The sequence below is a fragment of the Lagenorhynchus albirostris genome, chromosome 18 (genome assembly GCF_949774975.1).
Source record: "Lagenorhynchus albirostris chromosome 18, mLagAlb1.1, whole genome shotgun sequence".
NCBI classification, from domain to species: domain Eukaryota; kingdom Metazoa; phylum Chordata; class Mammalia; order Artiodactyla; family Delphinidae; genus Lagenorhynchus; species Lagenorhynchus albirostris.
In genome coordinates, this window is record NC_083112.1 from 35,458,088 (window position 1) to 35,479,185 (window position 21,098).

A 21,098-nucleotide genomic window follows, 5' to 3' on the forward strand; every position below is an offset into this window, starting at 1 on the left:
TCATTCATTCTTTTTCATTTATTTCTGATCAGATTTTTATGATTTATTTCCTTCTGCTAGCTTTGGGTTTTTTTTGTTCTTCTTTCTCTAATTGCTTGAGGTGCAAGGTTAGGTTGTTTATTCGAGATGTTTCCTGCTTCTTAATGTGGGCTTGTATTGCTGTAAACTTCCCCCTTAGAACTGCTTTTGCTGCTTCCCATAGGTTTTGGGTCGTTGTGTCTCCATTGTCATTTGTTTCTAGGTATTTTTTGATTTCCTCTTTGATTTCTTCAGTGATCACTTCATTATTAAGTAGTGTATTGTTTAGCCTCCCTGTGTTTGTATTTTTTACAGATCTTCTCCTGTAATTGATATCTAGTCTCAGGGCGTTGTGGTCAGAAAAGATACTTGATACAATTTCAATTTTCTTAAATTTAACAAGGCTTGATTTGTGACCCAAGATATGATCTATCCTGGAGAATGTTCCATGAGCACTTGAGAAAAATGTGTATTCTGTTGTTTTGGGATGGAGTGTCCTATAAATATCAATTAAGTCCATTTGTTTAATGTATCATTTAAAGCTTGTGTTTCCTTATTTATTGTCATTTTGGATGATCTGTCCATTGGTGAAAGTGGGGTGTTAAAGTCCCCTACTATGAATGTGTTACTGTGGATTTCCCCTTTTTTGGCTGTTAGTATTTGCCTTATGTATTGAGGTGCTCCTATGTTGGGTGCATAAATATTTACAGTTGTTATATTTTCTTCTTGGATCGATCCCTTGATCATTATGTAGTGTCCTTCTTTGTCTCTTCTAATAGTCTTTATTTTAAAGTATATTTTGTCTGATATGAGAATTGCTACTCCAGCTTTCTTTTGGTTTCCATTTGCATGGAATATCTTTTTCCATCCCCTTACTTTCAGTCTGTATGTGTCTCTAGGTCTGAAGTGGGTCTCTTGTAGACAGCATATATAAGGGTCTTGTTTTTGTATCCATTCAGCCAATCTGTGTCTTTTGGTGGGAGCATTTAGTCCATTTACATTTAAGGTAATTATCGATATGTATGTTCCTATTCCCATTTTCTTAATTGTTTTGGTTTCGTTATTATAGGTCTTTTCCTTCTCTTGTGTTTCTTGTCTAGAGAAGTTCCTTTAGCATTTGTTGTAAAGCTCGTTTGGTGGTGCTGAACTCTCTCAGCTTTTGATTTTCTGTAAAGGTTTTAATTTCTCCATCAAATCTGAATGAGATACTTGCTGGGCAGAGTAGTCTTGGTTGCAGGTTTTTCTCCTGCATCACTTTCAGTATGTCCTGCCACTCCCTTCTGGCTTGCAGGGTTTCTGCTGAGAGATCAGCTGTTAACCTTATGGGGATTCCCTTGTGTGTAATTTGTTGTTTTTCCCTTGCTGCTTTTGATATGTTTTCTTTGTATTTAATTTTTGACAGTTTGATTAATATGTGTCTTGGGTATTTCTCCTTGGATTTATCCTGTATGGGACTCTCTGTGCTTCCTAGACTTGATTAACTCTTTCCTTTCCCATATTAGGGAAGTTTTCAACTATAATCTCTTCAAATATTTTCTCAGTCCCTTACTTTTTCTCTTCTTCTTCTGGAACCCCTATAATTCGAATGTTGGTGCATTTAATGTTGTCCCAGAAGTCTCTGAGACTGTCCTCAGTTCTTTTCATTCTTTTTTCTTTATTCTGCTCTGCAGTAGTTATTTCCATTATTTTATCTTCCAGGTCACTTATCCGTTCTTCTGCCTCAGTTATTCTGCTATTGATCCCATCTAGAGTACTTTTAATTTCATTTATTGTGTTGTTCATCATTGCTTGTTTCATCTTTATTTCTTCTAGGTCCTTGTTAACTGTTTCTTGCCTTTTGTCCATTCTATTTCCTAGATTTTAGATCATCCTTACTATCATTATTCTGAATTCTTTTAGGCAGGTAGACTGCCTATTTCCTCTTCATTTGTTAGGTCTGGTGCATTTTTATCTTGCTCCTTTATCTGCTGTGTGTTTTTCTGTCTTCTCATTTTGCTCATCTTACTGTGTTTGGCGTCTCCTTTTTGCAGGCTGCAGGTTCGTAGTTCCCGCTGTTTTTGATGTCTGTCTCCAGTTGCTAAGGTTGGTTCAGTGGGTTGTGTAGGCTTCCTGGTGGAGGGGACTAGTGCCTGTGTTGTGGTGGATGAGGCTGGATCTTGTCTCTCTAGTGGGCAGGTTCACGTCTGGTGGTGTGTTTTGGGGTGTCTGTGGCCTTATTATGATTTTAGGCAGCCTCTCTGCTAATGGGTGGGGTTGTGTTCCTGTTTTGCTAGTTGTTTGGCATAGGTTGTCCAGCACTTTAGCTTGCTGGTCATTGAGTGAAGCTGGGTGCTGGTGTTAAGATGGAGGTTTCTGGGAGATTTTCACCGTTTGATATTATGTGGAGCTGGGAGGTCTCTTGTTGATCAGTGTCCTGAAGTTGGCTCTCCTACCTCAGAGGCAGAGCCCTGACTCCTGGCTGGAGCACCAAGAGCCTTTCATCCACACGGCTCAGAATAAAAGGGACAAAAAGTAGAGAGAATTAGTAGAAGTATGAGGAAAGAAATAGGGAAAGGAGGGAAGGAAGGAAGGAAGGAAGGAAGGAAGGAAGGAAGGAAGGAAGGAAGAAAGAAAGAAAGAGAGAAAGAAAGAAAGAAAGAAAGAAGAAAGAAAGAAAGAAAGAAGGAAAGAAAGGTGGGAGGGAGAGAGGGAGGGAGGAAGGAAGGAAGGAGGGAAAGAAGGAAAAAAGAAAGAAAGAAGATACAGTAAAAATAAAATAAAGTATAATAAATTTATTGAATTAAAAAATACTTATTTAAAAAAAAAAGGGACGGATAGAACCTTAGGACAAATGTTGGAAGCAAAGCTATACAGACAAAATTTTACACAGAAGCATACACATACACCCTCACAAAAAGAGGTAAAGGGGGAAAAATCATAAATCTTGCTCCTAAAGTCCACCTCCTCAATTTGGGATGATTTGTTGTCTATTCAGGTATTCCACAGATGCAGGGTACCTCAAGTTGATTGTGGAGCTTTAATCCGCTGCTTCTGAGGCTGCTGGGAGAGATTTCCCTTTCTCTTCTTTGTTCTCACAGCTCACAAGGGCTCAGCTTTGGATTTGGCCCTGCCTCTGCGTGTAGGTCGCCGGAGGGCGTCTGTTTTTTGCTCAGACAGGACGGGGTTAAAGGAGCCGCTGATTCGGGGGCTCTGGCGCACTCAGGCCGGGGGGGAGGGAGGGGCACTGTGTGCGGGGTGGGCCTGCGGCGGTAGAGGCCGGTGTGACGTTGCACCAGCCTGAGGCCCGCCGTGCGTTCTCCCGGGGAAGTTGTCCCTGCATCCCGGGAATCTGGCAGTGGTAGGCTGCACAGGCTCCGCGGAAGAGGGGTGTGGAGAGTGACCTGTGCTCGCACACAGGCCCCTTGGTGGCGGCAGCAGCAGCCTTAGCGTCTCCCGCCCATCTCTGGTGTTCGCGCTTTTAGCCGCGGCTCGCGCCCATCTCTGGAGTTCCTTTAAGCAGCGCTCTTAAACCTTTCTCGCGCACCAGGAAACAAAGAGGGAAGAAAAAGTCTCTTGCCTCTTCGGCAGGTGCAGACTTTTCCCCGGACTCCCTCCCGGCTAGCCGTGGTGCACTAACCCCTTCAGGCTATGTTCAAGCCGCCAACCCCAGTCCTCTCCCTGCGCTCCGTACGAAACCGAAACCCGAGCCTCAGCTCGCAGCTCCGCCCGCCCCGGCGGGTGAGCAGACAAGCCTCTCAGGCTGGTGAGTGCCGGGTCGGCACCGATCCTCTGTGCGGGAATCTCCCCGCTTTGTCCTCCGCACCCGTTGCTGTGCACTCCTCCGTGGACCGAAGCTCCCCCCTCCGCCTCCCGCCGTCTCCGCCCGCAAAGGGGCTTCCTAGCGTGTGGAAACTTTTCCTCCTTCACAGCTCCCTCCCACTGGTGCAGGTGCCGTCCCTATTCTTTTGTCTCTGCTTTTTCATTTTTTCTTTTGCCCTACCCAGGTACGTGGGGAGTTTCTTGCCTTTTGGGAGGTCTGAGGTCTTCTGCCAGCCTTCAGTAGGTGTTCTGTAGGAGTTGTTCCACGTGTAGATGTATTTCTGGTGTATCTGTGGGGAGGAAGGTGATCTCCGCGTCTTACTCTTCCGCCATCTTCAAGGTCCCCCCTCCATATTTCTTTCTTAAGATTGATTTTGCTATTCGGGGTCTTCTGTGTTTTCATACAAATTGTGAAATTTTTTATTATATTTCTGTGAAATATTGTTCACTGTGTTATTTTATTTTTCACTCAATTTTTGGGATGGGAAAATTTATTAGCTTTTTATATTTTTTACTATTTTAAGTAATGCTGTATTGAATAATTGAGCATATATATATATACATATATACACATGTGTATATATGTGTGTATATGTGTGTGTGTTTATATATATATTATATATATATATATATCTTCTTCTTCATATATGTATGGAAAGATTCCTAGAACTGGAGTTCTTGGGTTAAATTGTCATGATGCACAATGACAATCACTTTTCAAAGGTAGCATATCAACTCATGCTTTCAGAAGTACTGTTCATAATTGTTTTGAAATCACTGCAACCTTAATAGGCTAAAGTGCTATATTATTTTCATTTTGATTTTCAGTTTTTGATTACTAATGAAACTTTCTCTACACTAGAAGTTTGTCCTTTAAAGAATTACTATGAAAATCTTATAGTAAAGTAGAAAAAGTGAACAAACAACTCCTATTTGGTCTGCCTTATGAAAATGAGTTTCCATTTGGCTTAATACATATATACAGGTAAAAGACCAGTTTCAGTCATCAAAGAGATGATGGTACAGGTAGGAGGAAATGTAGCCACTATACAAGGGTTGCAATCTAGCTCTTTCTTGAAGAAGGATTTTATTCTAACCTTCACGTACACTAATGACATTGATATTCAATATAATTTGACTAGATTTTATGAAGAATCTCTGTCCAGGAAGACGATACCATGTGAGTTTGAGGAAGAGGAGGTAAAGCTCTCTTCATTATTTAGTCTTGTGTCAGTATTACTTTTATCTTTGTCTCTCCAATTTCACATGGCCTTCTTCCCCCTGTGTCTCCTCTGTCTTCTCGTGGGGTTCTCCTCACTGTATGACTACATCTCTCCTAGTTTTGTCCTCTAAGCACCCCGCCATTGGATTAGGGTCCACTCCAATCCAGTAAGACCTTAACTAATTACATCTGTAATGATTCCCCATTTCCGAATAAGGTTACATTCTGAGGTTCCAAGTGAACTTGAAGTTTTGGGAAACACTATTCAATCCAGTACATGTTGTAACAGAAAAGACACTGCTTCAGGAGTCAAGATATGCATGTTTCAATCTTACTCCTGACAATAGTAGAATCATACATGTATCAGAAACTCTCAAAGCTTTGCTGGCATAGGATGCTGATGGAATTATAACTTTATAATCCTATAATTTTAGACCAAAAATTTACATTTTTCATACTTAGATAATATGCCTCAACCAGAAGATGTAACCAATTCCTAGGCTTGCATTTCAGTTTTCCATTTATTTGACAGTATAAGCTTCCTCAGTATTCATCTTCTTAACCAATAACTTTTTAAATGGCAATTAAATAAATTCCACACTCTCTGGTGATTTGAAATCAAGCCAGAGATTCTATACTGGTCTGTCAAAAGATTAACCTTCCCACCATAATGCTTAAAACAGTGATTGGGAGGTTCCTTTAACTGACCACTAGTTGCAAAGTGCAAGATGGTGAGACATAGGTTTTATCTCAGTAGACTTTCATAGCAGTGAGTTTTCCTTGAGTTAACCATAATAAGTAGATAATGTGTTGTGAACAACAGTAAAGTTTATGTTAAACTTACTTGATCATTAATACATTTTAATATCCATATTTTAAACTAAACCAATAACTAAAATGTGACAATTGAAGGAATTTATTTACATCTTCCTTGACTTGATGTTACCATTAATTGTTATCTAACTTTTTAAATGGTGTAAAAACATGAATTTCTAATGGAATATCAAATGAATTACTGTTATTTGATATATTAGCAACAATAAGATGAGGGAAGAACAATAATAGAATTAAGAGACAGAGGGAAATGAATATTAGAAAATACATTTATGTCAAATTCAGGAAATAATAATTAAAAATGGTAATATCTGTCTACTTAGAATAAAACAAAACTATGAATTTTTATAGCTAGAAAAATTATTTAAAATGTTATGAAGTAGCAAAAATAGCATACTTTAGTCTCTATTTATGTAATTAATATGGATTATTGTCTTATGTTGTGTCTTATGCAGTGGCAACTTAAATTTGGTGGTAAAATCTTTAAAATGAATATTTCAAGCTATATGTAAAAGATGTATGTAAAAAAAAAAGATGTATGTACACAGATATCCCCATTTAATGGAGAGACAAAGTTTTACAATAAACTTATTCCATTATATGGTCTAAATTACACTTTCAATATTAATTTCTACGACTTTTTCTGCGTTCATTGTCAATCAAGTTGACATACCCAACATGGCACTTCATACCATATTATGTGCCTTTGTTCATATGGTCTCCCCTGGTCAGAATACATTTCTTTCTGTTTCTTATTTTCTAATTTATATTCCTACCTAATATTCTAGGTCCATTTGAAAAACAAGCTTTTACAGATTTGATGACAGTCATTTTCTAGGCTTTGCACATTGTCTAGGTGTCCCATGTGTGGTAAGATTTTTGATGCACATCCATTTTGTTCTCCTCACTACAATTATACAGGACCAAATATTAGGTGTTCAATAAGTCTGTGTAGAATGAATGATTGAATAAACTTAAAATAAAGGTATTGTACAAAAAGTAAACAGGCCAAAGAGTTTTGATGCTTCTCATTACTTGATCTTCTCAGACAACAAGGAATTAGCTATGTATAAGGAAACTAGTGTGAATTGGTATTTTTTATTCTTCAGTGAATAAAAGATAATGAAAATAAAATAGTTTCCAGAAGCTAGATTGCAAATAACACAGGAATATTAGGCAAGATATCATTCAAAGGAGACTTGATGGAGAAAAAAAGAAAAAAGAGCTAAGGGACCTTAGAACTCCAACATATATAAAGAAAAAAAGGCAATATAATCTATGCATCAGTGTGATAGATTCAGTAATATCTGATACTGTCTTCTAATGCCCAGTTTATTTATAGCAATATCTACAAACAACATTGCTTGTTTCCAAAAGATGTAGTATAATTTATAAAGATACAAAATTATAAGAATATAATCTAAATTAGGTGCAAGAATAAAAGAAGAAAAAAGAAAATCTGCTGTAGTGATATTAAATGAAGCTATTGTCAGAACTGTCTGAAAAAGAAATCAAATTATAAAAGGCTATAGCCTTCCTATCAGCTAGATTTCAATTTGACTCTAAGTTTTCTAGAGGCCAAATAAAAAGAGAAATCTGATCAATTTCATAATTTACAACATCCATGATAAAAGCAAACCAATTTACTCAGGAGAAGTGCAATTATTCCTGCTACTAAAACCAATTTCTCCCAAGGGTCATCATAAAGAGAACACTGTAAAATATAATGAAATATGCCTCGAACAATATCTTTATGATAGACACTGTTGACAGTTTCATAGAGCTGCTTTTTTATGGTAACCCTCGCTATATACTGATGGTCTAGCTATATAATTCTGTGTGTAGTTTAATAGACACATAGATTTTTGAATAACTGGAAAAATAGATGGACAAAAAGTCCTTTAAAGATTCTTCAAAAACTTCTTTATCTTATTGTAGCTCTTTAGAGAAATTTGGTGGCACTAAATCTCAGGGCACACAGTTCATTCATTAAGAAAATAGCTATTGGACATCTATAATTTACACAGCACTGTATTAGACACAGAAGAAACACAGGGGGTGAAAAATAATTTATGAAATCAGCTATTATGTGATGTCATTTAAAGGTAAAGAAAATAACCAATGACCTAAAAGTAAAGTTGACTGCTTTTGTGAAAGCTGAAGGCACTTCAAGCCTTGGATTCATTTCTAAGGATACAGTCATAACATAGGTCAAGTGTCTCTTCAGAAAACAGGTTTGAATCTGCTCTGACATACAGATTCATGGGCACTTGCTGACTCTTCTGCTATGTTTTAGCATAGTCACAATGCCCTTTGGGGAAGAGATCTAGTCCCACTCTACTTCAGGTTTACCCTAAAATAACCATCCTACTGAGATTTCTGCCACAACTGTGGCTTTAAAGCTACCATCTGAGAAGCCTTAGTTATATATTCCTTGGAGTTGTCTCAGGAGACATAGAAGAAGGTGGAACACAAGTGAAGGCCAACAGTCAAATCTCTGTCTTCTCTAACCATTTATCAGACACAGAAGACTTTGTGATGAAATGTAAGAAGATTTTTGACAAGTAGTTTTTTAAAAGTGTTTGAAAAACACTGCACTGCTCTGTACTATTTCCAAAATCTATTCTTCTCTACAAGGATCAATATATCTATTCAACAAGTACTGTTCACCTGCTATGTCCAGAATCTAGATATGAAAGGTTAAATGTCAAAGTCTTTGTCTCAAGGAGCTTAAAGCTTGTGATAAGATTCCTAAGTGCACCAAAGATTAGGTAGCAGTTTGGTAACTGCTGTGTCATAGATGTAAACAGCATGCACTGTGCATGAATAGAAGGTGAGGCAGCCAAATCAAATGGGAGTGAACAGAGAACACCGGATATATATATATATATATATATATATATATATATATATATATATGTATGTATATATATATCCTATCCATATTTAATTTTTGAATTGAATCTTGAAAAATGACACAAATTAGGAAAACAAGGTGGCTAATAGTCATTTTAAGCAATGGAGTGAGGATAAGGCAAAATGAAGGTAGAGTAATTTTGTGGCTGATGTGCCAGTAAGTTTGGAAATGAAGTGTTAGAATAAGGAAGAGGTCAGATTGTGAAGAACCAGTTTGTTTAACCAAAAGATTTGAACAAAAAAAAAAGCAAGATGAAACAAAACTTTAGAGTAGTGCCATGGGCACATTGAAGTAGAGAAGCTAAGGGTAGAATCAGGCAGAGTAACTAGGTGAGTATGGCAGCAATCTGCAAGAAAAATGGGACTCTGAATTAAGCCAGAAAAACTGTCATGCGAGGAGGGAGGTTTGAGAGATAATAAAAGGATGAAACATATGGGATTTTGTGATACCTATGGCCTACCTCTTCTCTTTTTCCCTTTCTGAATAAACAATGATGCATCTTACAGTGTTACTTCTGTGTAATTTTATTCCCACTTTCTGATTGATGTATATGTAGTCAAGTTTTTTAAAAGTTGAAATTCTATTCTTTTAATATTCACCAAATTTTACCTAGCAGTCCTCTTGAAACTTGAACGTTTAATCACTTTATATTCTGCCTGCAAAACAAAGCTCAACATTACAATCCTCCAGTTATTACAAGATCTGTGCTGTCTTGGATACATTTACACTTCAATTACAATTACAATGCTTTCATCTTAACAGCTTTTAGTTTCTGAAGGATTAAGTCTCAAGGATTATGGTATAATGAGAACAAAGGTTGATGACTACTTTTCTCATTTCTTTCTGAGGTGCTGTGCTAGCTAAATAAAACCAAGGTCGAATTTATGCCAAGCTCTTTTCTCCCTGTAGGAAAACATAATGGAAGTTATGAGAAATCAAGAGTTTTTACTGCTTCCAGCTGAGGAGCTCCATAAACTCCTGGCCAGTGATGATGTCAATGTCCCCGATGAAGAAACCATCTTCCATGCATTAATGATGTGGGTCAAATATGACATGCAGAGGAGATGCAATGACTTGAGTATGCTTCTGGCCTTTATAAGACTGCCCCTGCTTCCACCTCAGGTAATTACATGGGATGCTGTTTTCGTACCTACGATTGACTGAAAAATTCTGTGTTAAAATTAAACATTACAACCCATGTTTTACTACTTATTCACATTTTTGTTTGTTTCTTTTAATCAAACACTCTTTTTAAGGTAAATTTGCTGGTGGAAAATGCTGAGTCATGGGTCATGGTCTGAATTCCATTTCCACCACTTACTGAGTCATGTTTATATGACTATAAGAATGTCAATTTCTCTGAAATTAAATTTCTTCAACTATCAAATCAAATTGTACTACCACGCAAAATTTTATGAGGATCAAATTAGATAATATATATAAAATACTTAATCTTAATAGAATATTTAAGAGATTTTTAGGGCTTCCCTGGTGGCGCAGTGGTTGAGAGTCCGCCTGCCGATGCAGGGGATGCAGGTTCGTACCCTGGTCCGGGAAGAGCCCACAAGCCGCGGATTGGCTGGGCCCGTGAGCCATGGCCGCTGAGCCTGTGCGTCCGGAGCCTGTGCTACGCAACGGGAGAGTCCACAACAGTGAGAGGCCCGCATACCACAAAAAAAAAAAAAAAAAAAAGATTTTAGAACATTGCAATTATTAATTCACTGCTTCCCTGTTTTGATGATTGATCTATCTACATATCTATCTATCTACCTAATTAGCTAGCTAGCTAGCCAGCTAGTTATCTATCAAGCTATCATCTATCTGACCTAAGATACAATAATATGATCATTCTCTGATGAATATACATATTCTGTGGCTATCCCTACGGTATTCTTAAAAGTTCAAAGCATGGAATTTCAAATGTCTATAGAAGGATAAGATATATTACTGAATAGTACAGAGTTATGAATTAATACCATTTAGCAATTGGAATTATGGAACCTTTAATAATTGGAGCTAAGAAGAATACACACACCAAGTGAAAATATCACCTCATTTTATTGATGAGGTATGTAGGACACAGGTCATTTGATAAAACACCAAGTTCTCAACTTAGAAGAAGAGTAATTAATTTTCCCTGATTCAGAGTCTTCTGTCTTTAAAATAACTTGTAATGTTGCAAAATTATCCATGCACAACATTTTTAACCCAGGGCGTCTGGCATCTCAGGGTATCCAAACATAAGCTTGAAGGTGGCTCTGACCTCTGAAGTGATAGATAAAATTGTGTATGTGTACCTTTCTTATGAGGGATATTAAGAGACTGTTCATTTGAATTAAAATCACTATCAACATTTTCAATAATCCACATATTACTAAGAATGTAAGATAAGGAATTAGGAAATCGGGAAACAACAATAGGCAAGTATAACATGTTAGTATCAAGAGAAGAGAGAGGGAGCTGGGTCACATATTAAGATTGGAAAGTTAAAAAAAAACCACTTTGCCAAAATTGGGAAACAAATGAAGTTTTATGAATAAATTAAGAATTGTGTTTCATTTGGCTACTAAAATAAATAAAGAAGTAAAAGTAGAAAATTTATGGAAATCCTGCCTAAACAAATTATATTCAATAAAAGTTTGTCCTAACACCAGGCTCTTATAAAAGGAAGGGAAACATCTATTTTGGTAATGGGACAAAGAATGAATTGGAAAGCCATGCACTGGATTTTTCTGAATCTTCCAACATAGGTTCTGATACCACATATTCTCAGAGCTTGGGCATCCTCTCTCAAGATGGAAATAGCCAATGATCACTATTAGCCAATAATAGTTAGATAGCCATTAACCAATGATAGATGATGTGGCAATTGGTCCCTTTGATCCTGCCCACCCATTTCACCTGTCTGATGAAATGTTGGGAGTTTGGAGTTAAATTGGTACTGAAAAATCGTCATATATAATATGACACATACGAGAGGAGGCCAAGAATGTGGCCAGGGCTCCATTTTTTTCATGATATGCCTTTTCTTCATACCCTCCTTGCCCACTCTTTTGTCAATAAAAATGGGAGCTGCTCCTACATGTGTATCTCATCTAAATGATTACATCAGAATAGAGATGTACATTCTATTGACTCATTTGTTCCTAAGGCTACACATTACACATAGGGTTTTAATTCTGTTTGGTAAAGGTGCTTTATCTTGATTAGTGAAACAATATTTATTAATATTAGAAAATAAATTATTATTATGTTTTGGTGAAACTAACTAGTAAAAGACTTTTAAGTTTAACTCATCACAGTGTCCAATAGGCATAAACATAGCATATATTTATTTTCCATTTCTCATCTCTTAAGCTGGGTACATTACAAACATAACTTTATATACACTTTCAAGCAACATAGGTGCAGGGGGAAAAATAAAGCACATTTTCTTTTCATAAAAATGTCTTTAGATATAGGAGGGGCTATTGCTTCCATAACTATTATTAATGAATTACATGTCATTATAAGCACTTTTCATACAGTATTTCTAATCTTAAAAAATACAATTGCAAGGTAGGGGTTATTAATTATATTATGCAGAGGGATAAACAGGTTCAAAGAAGTTAAGTGATTTTTCAAAGGTCATAGAGCTAGTGAAAAATCCAGTTTTCCTGCAAATCTAGGCTAGTCAGATATGCACATACACAGGGATATTACTACTGTGAATGTATGTTGTTTCCTTATTTGCTGTCTAAACTTGAAGATCATTAAAATGTTCTGAATACAGCAATTCTCAAGATTCCTATTAAAAGCCTGAGAAAGGAAGAAGAATGGCAGAATTGGAATTAACATGCATTTATTTCTTTCTTCAGTCACCAAACATATATTTTATCTCATTTAATTTCTATAATATCCTTATGCAGTAAATATCATTATTATTTTTTGACAAATGAATAAATTGAGAATTGACATGATAATCATTTTTCTAGTGAACTGTAGAGCTCAGACTACTCTAATTGTGTTTGATACTGTGTTTCCTGTCCTACTGATGAGAAATAAGTGCAAAGTTTTTTCTGCAGATGGTTTCCTATTTACCTCAATGTACAGCCAGAGTTTTAAAAAGTTTAATTAAATCTAGAATTTTCCAGCCTTTGCATGAATTTTCAAAGCTACTAAACATCTCAAGGTTCTTAAGAAAAGCCATATGATGACCAGAAAACACTTTTTTCTTGGGTTTGGAGCCAGTAAATATGGGTTTTGTCCTTAATTCTGACAGTGCTTAATGTGTAGTGTTTTTTTTTTTAACTTTCAAGTGATTTGTGTGTATATACTGTGTGTCTTATTACATTACCTATGTAATTATATTACATATTATATATAATATACATATTTATATATAATATATAATTACAAAATGTTTTTGTTATATAACAAAACAATATTATATTTTAAAATACTAGCAGTATTTAAATGAAGAAGAGCCTACATTTTTCTAGTGTGGTAGGGGTTTATTTTCAAAAAGAAATAGTCCTTGGACTAATTTTTGAAGGAGACTTGAGAGAAGAATTTGGCTTATCTTTTTACAAGGTAATTGCTATAGAGATGTGAATGATATGTTTCAGGTGAGTGACAGAACAATATTTGGAAGACCAGGTATGAACTTCTTATGTGTATTGTTAAGCAAAACATAGTAAATTACTGACCAAAGAGAGAGTGGAAAGGCAAAAAAATTTAGAGATGTTTAAAACAAACAAACAAAAAAAGGAGAAAATGAAAGCTTCTAGGATTAAGTTAAACTAAATAACTTACAAGTTTTTATATAGCTAGGAGTTTCTATTTCTATTTAGTGAGTGCATGAAAAAATTTCTAGAGTAAAAAAAGTGAAAATAAAGGCAATGACAGAAACTTTAGCAACAAAGAAAACATGTTAAAGGATTGATTAGAGCCAAAGAATAAATGTAGATTATAGTGAGACTCTGCTCTTATAATCATGAGGCAACTAACCCACTTCACTTAAGCAGATTTCCATTCCTTCATGTCCTACAATCTGCATTCTCATGTTTTTTGTTACTAAGCCCATTATGTTATAGAAGTTATTTCTTAAGTTCTGATATTCTCTATTATTCAAAAATCAACGTATGTTATTATGAAGTATAAATTATTCTAATTTGGTATAGAAAAACAAAATGAAGATGTAAATTTTAGTAGAGAATATGGATTTTATTTGAGAACACTAGTAGACAAAATGAGCTTCAGAAAAGAATGAAAGAAAAGACATTTTAAAAACTCAGAAGCAATAATGCCTATTTTATTTTCTATTGAAATAGAATAGCTAATAATGAAATAAATTCAATTGACTTTGCAATAGAAAGGACCAGAGGAAAATGCAAAATCAAAGAAATATATAATTGAGATATACTCTAAGAAGTGGTGAATGATTTCTATTAGCTTTTTAAATAAGTAAGGAACAGAATTTTGCATAATAGTTTTCATGTTTTTCTTGGATACAAAGGAGGTTTATAATTTCAAAAGAATTGGAAAAAATATGGAAATTTCATTTAAAAGAATGGGTGATTATGTATACAAATATACATATCACAAGGAGGCTACTCAATTTGATTCACTTATTTTTCTATATTTCCTTTTTCAAAGATGCAATAAAAGAACATGTCGCTATGCAATAAACAACACATTTTAACATTTTGTAACTATTGCTTCCACTGGTTTTAACTCATTTCATAAAATGGATCTTTGTAATAGGTACATATATATTTATTTGTTAGATACATATTTTAAAAGTATACATAAGTATCCATTTTGTTGTGCACTTTTCTAATGAGTGATTTAGAGAGTAGAAGCATGGTGCTCTCAAAAAGTACAGTTCCATGTATGATCAAGTCAAAAGTCTTCAGGGAAATTCAGTTTTATCACAGAAATTATTTAAAAGGTTGGAGATATACAGATAAACTTTGCTTCATGTCTTAGAACTGGTGTTGTTTATCTCTTTAGAGACAACAAGGAGAACCCTTTCTCACAACGTTCTAATAAGTATACCTACTGACTCTTAAGATAAATAAATAGTAGTGTCTGTTTATGTGTATAAACATTTACTTTTATTTTCTGTAGCAAAATGTGAAAGGAAAAAATAAGTTGCAATGGATAATAAAATATTGCCTAGGTTTAGAGGAATATTATTTATAATCAAATAATAAAAAAATTAAAAAATAACAAGGAGACTAAAGAGTTTAAATTAAGGAAACAGATGCTACCTCTATCTTACAGGAATTAATTATTTTTATGCAAATCTGTAATAAATTTATTCCAAAAGGTTCTTTATGGCAGTTACAGCAATTCAAGAGGGGAGAGGTCTTCAATCATTTACCCCATTGGAAATGTGACAGTTGATTAGATACCAGAGACATAAAAACTCTGTTGTCTATAAAAATTACAGCCACAACTAAAAAACCTAATGAAAAGCAAGCAAAATGACAAAGAGTGAATAAATAGAAAAAAAGCAGTCATAAATCACAGCATAAGTTATACAGAATAGATTATACTTCTGAGCAATTTATGTTTTATTTGATTTTACTTCCCCAAAGCAAGCATAGATAAACTACTCCTTGATAAATCCAACAGTTCTCTACCTTTGTCAGTATAACATCCACTGTTTAGCGTATTATATATCTTATCTTTAAGAAGGAAAAAACTCTTAACTTCTTTAAAAAAGAAAAACTCTTAACTCTTACAAATGAGTAATGCAAAAAGAATCAATCAAACACATTAACATAATCCATTACCAGTCTTTGTTACTTTTTCAATTTTTTTTCTTTTTTTTCTCTCTCTGATCTGCTCGCTGTCTGATTTGTTAATTATTATACCAGGCCATCATCAAAGAAATAGTCTCCTCCATAAAATTAGAGTATAAGAGTTTAAAAAAATTGTGGAATAATGTTATTCTTCTCCAAAAGAGACCTTGAAAACTGTGTCTTTAAAACAGAAACACAAACAATGTATACTTCTAAAATCTTATATATTTTTCTTAAATACTATTTAGATTCATGATCTTTTAACCCACTATGACATTCACAGTTCAAGTTACAACATTAAGAAAGTACAAAACCTTTTTATTTCAGTAAGTTTTAAGTCAACAGATTGTTAATGTAAAACACGATTTGCACACGCATAAACTCATACATTCACATTACACCCTTTGGTCAAGTAAAGTGAGTGGAGGAGAGTTGTAACCTATTCTGAAAGCCTTTATTTTTGCTACAGTATATCAAGTGTTTCTGCCTTTATCAAGGGCTGATCACACTGTTTCTGGTTTTTATCCCATCTTTCTTCATACTGAAATTTCCCTATTGCTATGACTCCTTCTATATTTTCTATTATGAATTTTACTCTATATTGGATCATTCCAAGTAACTTACAAAGATGTGTTGCTTCAGACATATTAAAACAAGACAAAATTTCTCATATTCCTTTCCACCAACTACTCCAATTCCCTGTTCCCTTTTCCAGCAAAATATGTAGTTATCGTTTATAGTTATTAAATCTACTTACTTGTAATCATCATTTTTCTCTTCAATTCACTATAACAGTTCTTTGAACTAGTCAAGATCACCCAAAACCTCCATGTTGTCATTTTTCCCACATCTCACTTGTTTTCATCTTACTTGGCTTCTCAGCAGCCTTTGACACAATCAATCTGGCCATTCTTACTCAATGATAATTGTTAATTCTTTCTGCTTTCTGATGTTGAAATGACCTAGGACACCATATTTTCTGTCAAGAATAGCATTTACTTCCATACTTTTAAATACTATCTGGGAGTCAATTATAAATTCTGATCGTATATTTCTAGCTCTAAACTTTCCCTGAAAGATAGATTCAAACACCCAATTAACTACTTGATATCTCCCATTGGATATCCAACAACTATTCAAATCTTCACATGTCCAAAATGGAAGATTTCAAAGTCCCAAGACTCCATCCACCCCCACTTTCTCAGTAAATATCATTACCAAACATTTAGTTGTTCAGACCTAAATCCTAGAATCATTTTTAATTCTCTACTTTGCATTGCATTTAGCCTTCATTTCCTTAGGAAGTCCTTTTGACTGCACTCCTCCAAACCATATCCTGAATCCTGAATCTGTTCTGTTTTTTTTTTCTACATCTCTACAACCACATGCTAAAACAAGACACCAATATCTTTCTCCTGTACAGTTGAAATAGCCTGCTATTTATTATTCTAACTTTTATACTTAACCACTGCCATAACTTTCATTTAGCAAGCAAACAGAATTTTTACAGTATGAATCAATTCATCTCAAACTTAAGCTTTAGATACTTAGAACAAAATTCTAATATCCCTGTCCTACAAGGCCCTACATCAACAGTCCCATGACCACTCCTCTGATCTCATTTCCTACCAGTTCTCAAGACCCTACAGGCACACTGATATTCTTTCTGTTTCTTGAACAAATCAGGTTTATTTCTTCTCTAGTACATTTGTACCAGCTGATTCTGGGGACTAGAAACCCTGGCGCTCAAGAGAAGAGGGTGGTGGTGATACAGTTTTCTAAGGGGTAACCAATGAAAGGGGAGACATGGTCTAGAGATAATTAAAGACAGCAATAAAACTGACTAAACATCGGTGAGCTTTTATCACTACCATACCTTGGCAATTCTAAACAATGCCAGGGATAACACATTCCTACCTGCTGGGTAGAATGGCCCATCACACCCCTTTTCTGGTCCCTCCCTGCCAAAAGGTGTTCACCCCATCATGGCATGACTGACTCTTTCTTATTAAATACATCTCACCTTAAATGTGTCTTCTTAGCACTTTCATCTAATGTTTTCTTGCTTAGTCATAGTTTGTTTTCATCTCTTTCCTTATAACTATATTTTTCAGAAAATCAGACTTGAAGTTCTTGTTCACAAAGTTCCTGGCATAGTTGATACTCAATAAGTATTTGTTGAATCAACAAATGGAAAGTTTATGTTAAGTCTTAGGAATTTTAGCTTCATTTATTCTAACTCTCTGTTGATGTATGATTTGTCTGTAATGTGAGAGAAAGCTCTGCATTTGTGTGTTATCATGGAGCTAACAGTGGATACTAGGAACATGGTCATAAAGAGGGATCATAGCACATTGATTTAGACTTTACTAAAAATCCATTATTCAATGGACAATGGAAGGTCAATCTTGAATAAGATATAACCTCTAATCTCTTTGTTCTATTAGACATAATAATAAAATAAATTTATCAGAATGACATAAATAAGTCAGTGGTGTATTTAAAGATAAAATGGCTATAAGAAAACTTGGTTTCATTTTCACATCTAGCGTAATAAACCAGAAAGCAAAAGTCCATTTAATGAGGAAAGGAAAACTGAACTTAAAAATTATACTAGCTCATAAACATTTTAAATAATATAAGCATATTAAATAATATACACAAAATTTGTCAAGAGGCCACACAGTGCAAGAACAATTATTTTTCTCAATTAAACATTAAAAAGAGAATTTCATTTCTTGTTCATGCTTACTGTATAAGAATGATAAAATTTAAATGGAATATATTAATTTGTAAGAGGACTAAGAAAAATTGTGGAACATTTGTAATAAGGCAAAAGCCATTTAAATCATTCAGATTTTGATGTGATTTTAATTTAGGATTTAGGAAAATTTTAATGAACTATTAAAGACATTTTAATATTTTAGTAAGTGGAGTTTATAGAGATTAAATCTGGAGATTAAAATCGGATCCTTAGACTTACGAACACTGGGTCTTTTGGCAAATCTCAAGGCTAAAGCCTCAGAAGAGAAAATTTACATTGATCCAATTATAGAATTATTCTTTTATTTTGTTAAGTGATTTGTTTGAAATATACATAAAATACATACATTCCTGCATCTTCTTGTCCACATTGCTATTTTTAGAAAATATTTTTGCTTGTTACTCTTTGAGGAACAATAAGGTAGCTTTCGGGACTGAAGCAGAGTGATGCAAGGGATGAGTTGCTAGAATTCAGAGAAGGTGAAAAAGCAAATCATTAAATGTTTGGGAAACTATTCTAAGAACTTTGGCATTTCCTTGGAGTGTAATGGAAGCTGTTGCAGGGTTTTGAGTAGAGGAGAGTCTGATCTAATGTATACAAGTCAATGGACTCTCTCTTGTTGCTGTGTTGAGAGCATACTGGAGGAAAACAAGAGTGGAAAATGGAAATCAGTTAATAGGTGATAGCAATTTAGAAGTGAGAGGCTTTTGAAGTGGTCAGATGATGGTAATAAGTTACTAGCAATGAAGATAGTGAGAAGTGTTTTCATCCTAGATATATTTTAAAGTAGAGCTGGTTAGATGGGGGAATGAGAAAGAGAGGAATCAGAGAGATTCCAGGGTTTTTTGACTTGAGCCCCAATGAGGAAGGATGTACTTTTAAGATTTCTATGAGACCCCTAAGTGGATGTGTTGAGTAGGCATTGAATGCATCATTCAGGAGTTGTGGAGAAATGGTCAGGAGATATAAACTAGGAAACTGTTGGCAAAGATAAAGACATGATGTGGGGTGGTCTCACCATAGAAGTGAGTATAGATAAATAAAAGAAGAGGACTAAGAATGATGTTCTAGGACATCAAAACATTACAAAACTAGAGATAAAAAGAAGAAAGGACCTAGTGACTGAAATGGAGTAACTAATCAAATAGAATAAAAACCAAGGGAGCTTAATGTCCTGGAATTTCAGGTAATAAACCAACATAAAGGAGTGTGGATGCTGCTTAAAGGTCAGATAGACTGATGTCCAATACTCGATTTTTGAACTTAATAAATTGAAGGCCATTGATGACTTTGACAAGATTTGTTTCTGCGGAATAGAGCTAAGCAAACATGGGAAAACTAGAATTTAAAAGAGTAACTACATAGAATCTTTAAAACTGCAAAACTGAACTGAAAAATTAGCTTAAAGGTGGCTGGTTTTGTCAGCCTGGATCCACTGGTGAGAAACAAACATTGAAATTTCAGCATGAAAAATTTAAATAAAGAATCATTAATTCTTATACTTAGAGTAAAGAAGGATTGGAAAGTAAGAAATTAAGAGAGCTCTAAATAATACAGAAATATCAGATATAAAGAGTAGCTACTACCTATAAGGCTAATACCAACCCCCAGAGCTGAGATCTGGACCTCCTTGAAGAGGGAACAATCATGGCTTCCTGGATGGAAGAGGAGTCACTGTGGTAAAGCAAATGGCAGGACTTGATAGAAACCTGTTCTCCAGAACTTACTAGAAATCTTCCCCCTATATGTCTCAAAAGAGACACCCTACTGTACTGGGGAACTTGCAGATAAGTGGGCTCATACCAGGAAACAAAATCTTTCCTCCTGCTATATCTCTTCAGCGTCCTCTACTGATAATGCTTGCCATAGTGCCAGTTGGCAAAGAAAAATTATTTAAAGGACCCATTTTCACAAAACAACCTAAAAGGATGATTTTGGAAGTGAGAGTTAATAAACTGACAAATGTGAAGCTGGGGGAGTGGAGCCAAGCATTTTTGTATACTTACAGTTGTGATTCAGAAGAGAGGGAAATTTGATGATGTAAGAGAGAGGGAAGAATTGTTGGAAAATTTTCTTTGAATGTACTAGAGTAGGTAGGATTTCATGCACGAATGGATAGATTGGCTTTAGAAAAGGCAATTGGAAAATTATCTATGTCAACAAGTGAAAAAGATATCTGTGTGCAGATGTGTGTAGGTGAGCAGATGCAATGGTGGATCCTACATTTGACTCTGACATTAATTCAGTGTTTGATCATGGAAAGTATATCTCATTTAATTAGACCTTGGTTTCCACATCAGGGCAAGGAGAAGATGGAAATATCTCTTCTGAGAGTAACATTGTACGATTGAAAATAGGTTTTAATTTCCTAAGAATTGATGCCTGCTCAAAATTCTGTGACATAGATAATTTTATAGAGAATTAGGATATTCATGCCTCCCTATGTGAAAAAAAATTCATAATGTTTCAAAGCTCTCATGAACTTTTCATTTTTTCAAAATATACTAATGTAAAGCAAAAAGCAACTTGAAGAATGCCTTTTGCTCACCAAATAAATGGTCTTTCATGAAATATAGATTCCTTCCATTGTAGTAATTTTTTCCTAACTCATCATTTACAACTTTTAAATGCCAAAGAAAAAAAAACTTAAAAAATAAACTGTTAAGATTACTTTGCAAACTTCTATAATTTAAAGTATTCCTAAGAGGAAAGGAAGCAAAGTATAATCTATGGGAAGAAAACACAAGTGAACTG

General features: G+C 34.9%; 1 protein-coding gene across 2 annotated transcripts in view; it reads left to right on the top strand.

Moving 5' to 3' along the window:
* Positions 1–21,098, top strand: part of KLHL1 (kelch like family member 1) — a 388,765-nt gene that overhangs the window by 238,600 nt on the left and 129,067 nt on the right. For both annotated transcript variants that reach the window (XM_060128984.1, XM_060128985.1), the window contains one exon: positions 9,699–9,911. In XM_060128984.1, coding sequence (XP_059984967.1) covers positions 9,699–9,911 — 213 coding nt within the window. The remainder of the gene's footprint in view (positions 1–9,698; positions 9,912–21,098) is intronic.